The 12,291-nt window shown below is 41.6% G+C and overlaps 1 protein-coding gene across 2 annotated transcripts in view; it reads right to left on the reverse strand.

Moving 5' to 3' along the window:
* LOC102384171 (mdm2-binding protein-like) overlaps nt 1-12,291 on the reverse strand; it is a 36,679-nt gene that overhangs the window by 8,171 nt on the left and 16,217 nt on the right. For both annotated transcript variants that reach the window (XM_025195634.1, XM_025195635.1), the window contains exons 9-11: nt 11,066-11,138; nt 9,168-9,285; nt 1,429-1,602 (exon numbers count right to left, since the gene is read on the reverse strand). In XM_025195634.1, the coding sequence (XP_025051419.1) occupies nt 1,429-1,602; nt 9,168-9,285; nt 11,066-11,138 (365 nt within the window). The remainder of the gene's footprint in view (nt 1-1,428; nt 1,603-9,167; nt 9,286-11,065; nt 11,139-12,291) is intronic.

The raw sequence follows: 12,291 nt of genomic DNA on the forward strand, positions 1-12,291 counted from the left end.
GCCCCAGCTGTCCAGCCTGCCCCTGCCCCCCTCACCGCAGGGGCCTTGATCTGCCCCCATCTCCACCCCCTTCCCTCCCCCATGCCCCTTCTCCCCCACAGACTTACCAGCTGGACTCTGTTTTCCAAGCTGCTGGGCTGCATATTGGCAATCAGATCAGTATCAGCTGATTAATAATCGGTCATCAGTATTGGCCCCAAAAAATCTTTAAATCAGTACACCCCTAATAATTTCATATTAAGGAGCCAGAATTCAAATGCAAGTCTGGTTAAATCTCATAAAAGAAAGGAAATTAACTGATGAAATGCAAATTAAAATGGAAGGCTGAAAAGCCTTTTCAAGCATGAAGACTGACAGGGTCTCTATGCATTTGACATTCTTTATCCATCTTACATGTGATAGTAATAAGCATAGTATAGATGAAATATCAGATTCATCATTAGTTTTGTATTCCCATGCCATTACAGATTAAAGTTACATCTTTAATATTAACATTAGTGCATTCAGCTCTTGGACATTAAAGCTCCTGTGAATTACATTAAAGGGCTGTATGTCTGAAAAGAACACAACCAACTTCCCTAATCTATTAGCAAGGACTTTCAGTTATGCCCCCACTTTCTTTACCCTATCCTCCATAAATATGGAGCAGGTAGCCAGTCATAACCTGCATCCGATAGTGTCAGTATATGATGAGAGAATGGGCATGTGTGGCAGCAAACTCTGTACTCCTTTTCTATGTGAACATCAGCTAAAGGACCTCTTGCAAAATTCATTGCGTCTCTTTGCCTACAGAAATGTTTTCACAACCACACCCTGCCAAGTTAGGTAAATAAATTTTAGATTTGGGTTGGTCCCATTTCATGACAACTTTCCACATCCGATTTAAATATTCTTACTGTAGCTTAAAACAAACAAACAAACCCTCCACCCCCCCAAACAAAAACCCTTCCGGTTCCTTGCTTGTTCACTTTCAAGAGTAATGGATTGAACTTTCCTTGTTGGTATCTTTAAAAAAAAAAAAAAAATTTTTTTTATACACACACACACACACACACACACACACACACACACACACTTTAACTTGATCTGAAAAGGTTTACTTTGAAGTAATGCGTTCCTATGAGTTTTTCTATCACTTTTTTTTTTTTTAAAGTGTCCGAATACTGCTAAAGTAAGAAAAAAAACAAAAACAAAAAAACAGCAGAATTTCCTATTTCCCTTTTTTTTCCTAGCTGAACTAATGTAAACCTGCACCTTTTTTTAAAGTGTCCGAATATTGCTAAAGTAAGAAAAAAAAAAACAAAAAAACAGCAGAATTTCCTATTTCCCTTTTTTTTCCTAGCTGAACTAATGTAAACCTGCACCTACAATGCATCAAACACTACTAGCTGCCTTCAAACTATCTCAAAAACCACAGTTAAGTCTTACTTGAGTCTGTTTCTTCTGCATTTGTCTTTAGCTTTCCATTTATTACAGCAAGAGTTGCTGCTCCATTAATCTGATTGGCTGAACGAATCATGGTTGCTTTACAGCCTCCAAAGCCATTGCCTTGTACCAAGAAATAATATTGGCAAAATTCTCCTTTCAGTTCAACTTCTGGAACTAAGTAAGCAGGAAGAGAAACAAAATGTTTCACAAATACAGCTTCAAAATAAGTTATCCCCTCGCATCATATTTTCATTCATATTCTCAGTATCAATTTTACTCACACCATGACAAATGTTATTAATAGGTTATGCATTCATGGCATACTTCAGGGTTTCTCAAACTGTGGGTCATGATTCCCGAGGGGATTGCGAGCAACTTAAAAGGGGGCTGCAAGCTTCCCAGGGGGTGGGCGCAGTAGCACAGGGAAGCAGTGCATGGTGGCAGCGCAAAGTGGTGGATGGCAGTGGCGGCTGCTGCATGCAAGCTCCCCGTCCCCCACTGCCCCCATCCAGCACTGAGGGTCGTGGTATCAAAGTTTGAGAGCCCCTGGCATACATACTAAATTCACTGGTTAGCAGCCTGGCATAGATTCATAGATTGTTAGGGGCTGGAAGGGACCACACAGATCATCAGGTGATCTTTGTGTGACTTTGTATAGTCTTATGCTCCAAAGTCACGTAAATCCAAAATTGAAACAGTAGGCCACATTCTAGATTCAAACTCAGTGTCACTCTCATAGCACTTACCACTTAGCACTTCAGCTTGGTACCTGAATGGGAGATGCCTGAAAATTCACACCTGGTTTTGTGGATGGGTCATTCTCAGATGGGGCACGCTTTCTGTTACCGAAATTTTAAATCTGTATCCTAACAACATGCTAATGAACGAAGAGTAAGAGGTACAGAAAAATGGTTGTTATTAAGAGTCCCAGATCCTTTTCATAAGGTTATCAGGGTTAATCCTGATGTAGTAACCTAATTTTATTTGGATTACTGTATTCTGCCTAAATTATTCTGTTCTTTCCATAAGAAAAGAAATTTTCTGTTTTGGATTACTGGATAACATTGTGTGCTGTTTTAAGGCAAATGCTATTCATCCATGTATGCTGTTTATCCACGTATGCCTGCATGCTGTTTGTGGGCATATCTACATTACAGTCACAGCAGTGCACTAAAAAAAAACCCCAAAAAAACTATCCTTCTTCTTGCCGCCTCATTTGTCCCATCTAAACAGGGTAGCTGTTGCAAATCCCAGCTCTCCACTGGCTTTGGTCATACATACTTTCTTCTTCCAACTCCTTCTCTCTCAAGTCCCTCTCCATCTCATCTTCAGTCTTCCTCTTCCTCTTCCCCCTGGTAGCACCATTCTGGTAAGTTCTTTTCCCCACAGTCTTCCAGACTTCTTTGAACATGTCCATACCATGTGAGTCTTCTCTCTTGTAGTTTAGATGCCTCTACTACTGTCACTGATCCTCTGAAGTATTTCTCTCTTTATCTATCTTTGTCACTCGACACATCCATCGGAGCACTCTCATCTTTGTCAGGTTTAGTCTCCTTTCTTGAGTTTTCCTCAGGGGCCAGGTCTCCACTCCATACAATAGTGCTGGATGCACACGTCTTGTAGACTTTCCCCTTCAGCTTTGCTGATACTCTCCTATCGCATAATGTTCCTGTTGCTAATTTTTAGTTTGTTCACCTTGCTGTTACTCTTCATCTAACTCTCCATTCTGCTAAACAGTTGACCCCAGATGCTTGAACTTGTCGAACACTGATTATCGCATTTCCAACAACAGGTACCTCAGAGAAATCATAGTGCATATATTCTGTTTTGGATCAACTAATCTGCATTCCTCTTCCCTCTGCCACTTCTTTCCATTGGTTCAATCCAGCTTGCACTTCCTTTAAACTCCAGAGCAAATGACTACCCAAGCTAGCTAGTAAGCTCAGACACCAGAGCTAGAAGCAGATAATTCAGTGAAGGGAGCAAAACCCAACCACTCCACTGCTAAAGCAAGCTCAGGTGAATGACGTATAGACATAAATTGTGATCCACTTCACAAATTAAAATTTGGCATCTTTAGCTGAAAGATGATTTATATAAAATTCAGTTGTTACTAAATGACAAAAAAAACCCCCACCTGAACAAATGTATACATCTTCCTTGAAACTGAAGTAAAACTATACAATTGCTCTTTGCAAACATTAGGAGAGGAGACCATTTGCTAGATGGAATTTGCCGGTTGAATGTTTGGATTAAAACAAACCCTTTAGGTGATCAGAGAGAAAAAAAAATATTCCCCAAACTGTTGGAAATGCCAGGCACCCCTCCAGAGAGGAAGAGGCAACCAGGAGTGTTCATTTACTGTTTAAAGTCCTGCAAATGCTTCAGATTATTCATGAGGCAAATGCTACCTACAAAGGAAGGATTTAATTCAAAAATGAAAAATCTCTGCTTAAGAATATAAGAATAATAAGAAATGCCTGCTTTGAAGCAGATGAAAAATAGTTCATTCTATTTCCTAACAGAAGCAGAGATAATATGCATTGTACCAGAATAAAACCATCAGTGTGAACTTGATAGCAATAACTTTGAAGAGATGATTTTTTCAGGTCTCATACAAAGCATAGAATATCAATTTCATAGATGTCTGGTAAGAAAAGAAGATCAGAAAATGAACACTTCATAATATTGTACTAAGCCTTAAAGGTCAAATCACTTAATACCATGGATTATTCCTCTTGTGTTGAAGCATTTGTAAGTGTCTCAGCAAATAATATTTTAAACAGAGCTAAAAGTTTAGCAAGCAGAGGATACTAGAGATGAATAAACAGCATTTCAATGTTTTCTGGAACAGCTTCAGATTTAAATGCAAGGAGGGGAGGGGGGAAAGGTTAATGTCTATTAGGGCTGTGAAAAGCTTTGGTAGCTGATTCGATTCGGCAGAGATTTGTCCTGATTCGGCAGCTGAATCTCCAAATCGGAATCGAAAAAAATCGGGAGACCCATTAATCTCTCTGAATAGAATTGGAAGCCTCCGAATTGATTCAGAGAGATTCAGCCATAGACTGTACAGGCAGGCTCTAGGCAGTGCCAGTGGGAGCAGCCGGACCAGCTTGAGCTAGCAGCCCTGAGAGAAGCTGCGGCTTGTCTGGCTGCTCCCCGGCCAGGGCAAGGTAGGCAGTGCTGGCAGAGTCAGGAGAAGCCACAGAGGCTGGGAGGAATGATTGGGGAGCTGTGGAATCAAGCTGGGGGGGGGGGGGAAGAGTGTGATTGTGGGGTGAAGGAACAAACGACTTCCCCCCAGCTCCTAGTTCAATTCCCCAGCTCCCAATCATTCCCCCCAGTCCCCACAGCTTCTCCCAGGGCTGCCTGCACTGCTTGCCTCGCCCCAGATTGGGGGTAGCCAGGGCAGCAGCCGGACAAGCCACAACTTGAGCCAGCAGCCCTGGGAGAAGCCACAGCGGCTGGGGGGAATTTTTTGGGGGGCTGGAGGAAATGATTGGGGGCCTCCCCCAGGTCCCAGTTCAATCCCCCAGCTTCCCAATCATTCCCTCAGCTTCCCCAATCATTCCCCCGAACCCCCGCAGCCTCTCCCAGGGCTGCCAGCACTGTCTGCCTCACCCCATCTAAATCCAAAGCAAATACTTTCTGCTTTGCACAAGGCCTAATGTCTAGGGCTATAAGAAGAGCAAGTTCCAGATGCCCAGTCTCACTACGTACTCTATTTTCCCCATCTATATTAATTTCAGAGCTTTCCCCCCCACCCATATTCTTTTCTTCTCAGATACTTTTTGTCTTGACATGTCTTTCCTTGAGATGGCAAGAAATAGCATTTTTATTTCTTGCATATTTTAACCTTGATGAAGCATTTATAAATTATGAATTCCAAGAACTTCCTCACGCAACTGAGAGTTTGCTAACAATTTACCATAGGCAGGCTAGCCATAGGATCCAAAAGGAAGTCATTTCCAACCAGAGGCCGTTTCTTTTTGTTCATATGGTTTTACCCATGCTTCCATCTCCATTCCAGTGAAATCTCAACAACTATGACCATATCACATCTGCCTATATGTAATGTTAATGCAATTCAAATACTTCCTCTGACTCCAAGCATTAATCTTGTCCTCACAACTCTGTCCTGCTCCACTTGTTGCTTATCTCAAAGCCTATGAAAACTTGCCCTCTCTTCCAAGAATGCCTTGTCATGATGTTGCCAGCTTTTCATGCAGAGCATGTCTACAGTGATATTATGGATCAATTTTGAGGTAATCTACAAACCAGCCTGAGTCATAGACGGGAACAGGCAGGTCCTATGTCATAACAGAGAGTTTGTACCAAAGGCATACACAGGTTTCCTATATCTCAGATAAGACATTGAGATGTATCCAAAGCTCTCTTGTAGCAGGCAAAGCCAGAGCCCTTCTAAGAATCAATCTGCAGACTACTGTCTCCCCCTCAAGGTTTGTTTTCACTTAGGTGCTAGAGAGAGAGAGAAAGGGGGATGAAGGACTGAAAGATGGGAACAGGGAATTGTAGGATTACAGTTGGCAGATGTTTCACGCTTGAGGCCTAGAGTGCACAAGCAGCCAAGGACGTGAACGGGGACAGAGCCAACTTTATACCAAGAAGTTCATAGTATAAAAACCATTGCTTCTAGGCTCTGGGTAGACTGTTGGTGGGGTCCAAGGCAGGAGTTTACAGCAGTGATAACTAGTAAACATGAACTTGAGGACAACTTTAATCTTGAACTTACCTAGCCACAAAACACCTTGCCCAAGTACCCTCCCTAAGCAGTTTTGTAAGGCTGTGAATTTCCCTCCTTCAAACTAAGTGTAGCCTTCTTTCCACCACTTTCCTTATGTCCTTTGATGTCTTACCCTGCAGACTCTTCATGTCTTAGGCACTTCTACAATGCCATAGAGAATGGGGCCTGAGGACCCTGCACTATTATATCCTTGATATTTAAAATGGTAAGTTACAATATCCATATAGTTAATTATCAGCACCTAACTTAAGAATATTAGGAGTTTGTGCATCTTAACTTTTGTGAAAAAGTCACTTCCTATAGATTAACTTTTCAGGGGACTGAACCAATCCTAATATACTAATCCTCCTGTGGCTGAGCTAAAGAATATCACCTTAGAAACAATATCTGACTCAAACCACCACATGTGTGATCCCACCATTAGAGAAGAATAAAGAGTGTTAGTTGCACTAATGAAGTCAAGGATCTTCTTTCCATCAAGTTTTTCTAATATCATTTCCCAAGAATTTATATTTAAAGACATTAGCCTACTGGCTTGACAAAAAGTAAAGCATAAACTAGTAATATAAACCACATTTCGCAATTCTGGACATGATGGAATAGTATGCCTTTAAAACAGTACGCAAAAACGAGATGTTCTTCAGGTGGTAGGAATTAATCTGTGGGCATGTTGATTAGATTGATGCAAATTATATTAAATATGATTATAGTAGCTAAGCCTTAATCACAAGGCAATGATTCCCAATCGTGATCCAAGAGATGACCATCATTAGTGATCTGTGAGTTATACCTTCTCCCCTTTCAACCAAATATTTGACAAAGGTTATGAAGGACCATGAGAAATCTTAAAAGTTGAGAGCGAGTTGTTAGTTCACAGTATTTGGGAAGACACTGTCATAGGGTAATAACCAGTCCTTCGTGGGGGACTGAAAACCTAACAAGAGGAAGTGTGCTAGGAAATTCTTCAGCACAGAAAAGCAGCTTGACCAAGGGAACCTATTCAATAATCATTTGCATATTTGGATTTCTCCTCTGTTCCACAGATTAGAAGAATATATTGTATAGTTTAATCTTCACGTGATGATGATCACCTAATCAGTGATCAGAAGCCTGGATTCTAGACTTGTCATGAGCTTAGCTGTACTTGAATTTAAAGGACACGGTTACTAAAACCTCAGGTTTACCATGAATTTGGCACAAATTAAAATATGCTATGATATTTTCTTATGAAAATATTCTCTTATTTCTATTCTTTTACTTTCTATGATTTTCTTAACTTTTAGAAAAACAAAATTTAATGACACAAATTAACTATTGGAAAGTTGTTGTAACAAGTGTGAATCATTTGCTTCTATATAAAAAATGATCTATAGGCACAAATAAAAATTGCTTATGAAGGCAACCTACAAAAGATTGATACTTTGAAATACAATATCTTGAAAACGTAAACATGGTGCAATGTATTTATCCCTTGAGCTGCACCAAAACCCACTATATAAAAATGCGTATGCCTTCTGACTGCTATGTGCAAACTTCAATCTGATTACTGAATGTAAAGCTATCATGACCAGAAGGGATGTCTTAGTTTGCTAGAGCTTCTTCTCCCCACAATATATATGGCAATATATATTTATGTTAAAAAAGCAAGGTACAATAAATGTGCTTTGTACTTCATGTGGAAGGAGGTAAGGCTTGTGATGATCCTTAGATCTGAGGGTGTTCATTCCACAGTCTCAGACATGCCTCCAAGGAAGTTCCATGTCCTCCACTGTGAGGGGAAGAGAGCAGGATCAGGAGAAAGCCCTGGGAAACCCGAATGAGGGATATGTACCCCAGGTCTGGAGAGAAACCTGACCGGAGCAGGGAGTGTGCCGCCACGTTTCCACAGTGTGTGCTCCCTTGAGATTAGTAGAGGGAGCACAAGGACAGGTATTTCTGGCCCCGGAGAGGGGCAGCCAGGGGAAGACCATGGCTGGTGGACCAAGGAGGCATTCCCAGCCAGCAGCATCCCGCAGCCAGCCATGGGTGAAGAAAGCAGGCCCCTGTGGCCAGAGTGGTCGAAGGACCACTGACAAACCCCTGGACACGCTGCGCCAGGGAACCACTTGAGGACAGCTAGGTGGAGACTAAAGTGGTAGAGCCACCACAAATGGGTCTGTGACTTTTTTCCAGGGGCACTGTCCCTTTGCTCTCTTCTTTTTGTTGTTTTTTTGGATTGCGTTCGCCTCTCACTGTGGTGGGTAAAGCGGCAGAAAGGAAAGCTCCCCTCCTTGAAAATGCCCATTGGTCCTGACCTGAGGAGCCAAGACAGGGTAGGAACCCCAGCAGAATTAATTTCATTTTGCTTATCTGATGCATCCTTAAAAGGGACTGATTTCAGTTGATTGCCCCAGGAACCTGGGATAAATAAATAATCAAAAATAAAATCATTTTATCTGATGGATTCTTAATGGACTGATCCAGACTGGTTAACCCAGGAACCTGTAATGAATTGATTTAAGGTCATTTGTCTTACACACTTTAGATGGACTTATCTTAATTGATGGACCTATGAACCAATGAGAAATTGATTTAAAGATGGCTTCAAGGAGCCCAAATGAACGTATTTACACTCCTAGACATTCATTCAGTAAGCCAGTGATCAACTGCCAGTGGCAATGGGGAGGTCGATACAAGAGCCAGCACCTGACATGTGTCATCCAGGAAGTGTAAGGTGGGGTGTGAGGGGAGGTAGAGTCCCACAAAGAGAACCCTCCCAGAGGACCAGCCAGGATCCCCACCAGCCCACACATCCAGTTCCCAATATTTAAAAGAACATCAAGGTGTGGCAGACAAGAGATTAGTGGTACTGTCCTGTGGCCCACTGGTGGTACTTCCCTGTGCCCCAACAGCTCAATCTGGTAAAGACGTCAGGCACATTTTTAAATTCAACGTTGTCCTGAATTCAGGGAAACATAGTACATCTCTTACTTACTGGTGATGGCCTTAGGTTTTTTGGACATATATTCCTTCCATTTTTTTGTACTCAGTTGGGTGGGTGATGGAATCAGTACATTGCTAACGCTGCAAGGCAAAGCAAATAAAGCTCCCACCTGTAAAAGAAAAGAAATAAGACTATTATTATCAATTCAGTAAAGTATTATCAATAGCTCATCAATCTTTACTTTCTTAATTGGGGATAAGTTGTTCATGAATGTACATTTCAATCAAAAGCAAACACCTCTGTTTTCCAATTCCTATTTTTCCCTATTCATCATCACAGGACTCATCCCTATTGGCATGATGTTGTTTTGAATTAAGCAGCAGCAGCTGCCTCAACAATTTTGTCTGCTTTTGAAATTAAAGGATTTAAGAAATTAAACTTGTTGGACTTGCACCTTTGCACTTCATACTTGACAAAGACTGATTTCCATGGGAATCCAAAGCATAACATCAGCTATAATTAGCTAGTGCTAACAGGCACTCCAATAAATAGCCATAGTTGATTCTTTTGCACTTTAAGAAAGGTATGTGTATGCTGGCAGAGGAGGGAATACGTACTGTATTTACCCAAATATAAGACAACCCTGAATATAACCTGGCCTGGCTCCACTTCAGAGGACAGGGCCACACTAATCATATGCAACAGATTTAAAGAGGGAGTAACAGAGGTATTCTAAGTGAACTGTTTGGGGCCCTGTTTGGTGATATTTGCGAGACATTTAAGGCTGGTGAGGAAACAGAAGTCACAGATTTTTAGTATTCTTCTTTTTCAAGCATGCTTTACAATGCAACAAGTAGACCGAGAAGGAAACTGCTGTAAAAAAAACAAGCTTTCAGTAGACCAGCGGAGCTCAACCTTCCGGCACTACGGGCCAAATGAGCGGCGCAGGGTATGTCCACAGACTGGATTTTGTATGCAAGGCTCGTCCATAGGCCTGATCTAGTGCAGGTTCAGCATATGGTAATGGCCCATGGGTATGATCCAGCTGCAGAGTGACCCTGCATCCCAGCCCCATTGTATGATAGCACAATCTAGTGCAAAGGATCATGTCATGCAGGCTGCAGAGCTCCCCATGAAGCCAGAAATTTGACAGCCAGGGAGAGGCAATTAACATTGCCACTGTTCCCCTGCTGCCAAGTTTCCAGACTTATGGGGAGACCCACAAGTCAGATGACATGGCCTTGTGGATCATGGCTGCATGTACTCCACTAGTGTAGGAGCCGATCCAGTTCTAGCAATCACACAAACTCTAAGTGACTAGAAAAATCATTTAAAAAGCGTTAGAAACAAGTGAAGAAACTTGAGTTATTGGCCCATGCAATAAAACTAACAAATCTCTTAACTACCATTTTTACCCATTAATTATCCAAGTTACATAAATGTGCAAAAAACCTTTTCAAAATTGGTATTCGTTGACAACGTATAATTTTAAAACAATTAAACTTTTTTAGATGGTTAATAATGGAGTGTTGTAGGGAAAATATACTCAAATGAAATCCCATACATTAAGCTGAAAAGCAGGCCCAGTTCTATTTTCCAGATTGTACACCCTTAAGAATAATGGAACAGCACTTCCCAATAAACACAGGAACATTAGTAACCTGCTATATAAATTTCCCCCAGCAATGTTCTGATCACAGCAGATTTGTTTTATAAACATCAGAAACATTTTATAAACAAGTCAAGCAAATAGCATTTTAAAATTAACATTATTACAGAGTTATTCACAGCTATCAGTGTAAACATCTAATGACAAAATTTAGCCCCAGAAGCAAGTTTTAGGACACACTGCAGAGATTAGCTGTCAAGGCAGATAGAAATAGCAATTTATGAACAAATGTATTTCTTCATTTTACTGCTCAGCTGAAAAAAAAAAAAAATTGTCATACCTTTCCACAGAGAGAAGAAATCTGGTTTAAAAGCAGCACAGATGTCTCTCTGATTTTTTTTCTTGCCAAGCTCCTGGGCAGAAGAGTTTAAGGAACCATACCACTTGGCACAGGTTTACCTATGACAATTTTATAAATAGTGCTATAATCATATTTTGAACAAAGAAACATTTTTAACTGGTCTGCAATAAAAGCTAACCATGCCTCGTTATATGTATTATACAAAAATCAAGTGTTTTCACTGTTCTAAGTGAGATGGTACACTTTAATGTAGGGATTTTATAAATAATAAACTTTCAACAAATGTGTTTTTCATATAAGTGACCAGATTTGAGCAAGTATCTTTTAACATATTATTTATTTCTTTGCTTCTTTCAAGTATGTAATGAGCTGGTATAAGATGCTAGTGCTGCAAGTTTAGTTTTTCCTAGTTTTCTGAGGAATGCAGATATTATTGACATTCACTATGACAGAGTATTGACACATCAGATATACTGTCATAACTGAAACATTTCCAACAACTATAGTACTCATACCAATTTAATAGTGAGTAGACTTCATGTACTGTTTTACCTTTTTGTTCTAAAATATTAAAAGGTCCATCCTTCACTTCCAACTCTCCCACCAAGACTGCTCATGCTAGTTTCAAGGTTATCATTTACAGCCCTTACATCAGGGGGTGGGCAAAATACGGCCCACGAGCCATTCTATCCAGCCTGCAGGGTCCCTAAAAATTTTTTATGAAAATTAAAATTTATCTGTCCTTGGTTCTTGTCAAAAATGACAGGACCCAGGGGCAGTAGGGACCCAGGGGCATCCTCAGTGGGCTCCTGCAGCAGCAGGGCGCGCCCAGCCCTGCTACCCCAGCTGGAAGCCCCAATAGGGGTTTCTGGCCTGGGACCACGTGGCTGCCCCAGCATGGGAAGCTCAGGTAAGGCATGGGGAGATGGGCGGGGGGAAGGGAGGGCAGGGAAGGAGCTAGTGCAGAGCACAGGGAAAAGCAGCTCCTCACCCACCCTGTGGCCAGTGTTCCCTGCTGCAGTCACTCACAGCCCGTGCGAGGCTGTCCTGAGCAGGCACAGGTAGCCCAACGTGGGCTGCGAGTGGCTGCAAAGCAGGGTACCGGCCACAGGGCGGGCAAGGGGCCACTTTTCCCCCGCACTCAACACCAGCTTGTAACCCAGCCCTGCACCGGCTCTGGGCTCACCCGTCAGGGCTGTGCCACA

Source organism: Alligator sinensis, unplaced genomic scaffold (assembly GCF_000455745.1).
Source record: "Alligator sinensis unplaced genomic scaffold, ASM45574v1 scaffold895_2, whole genome shotgun sequence".
Lineage (NCBI taxonomy): Eukaryota > Metazoa > Chordata > Crocodylia > Alligatoridae > Alligator > Alligator sinensis.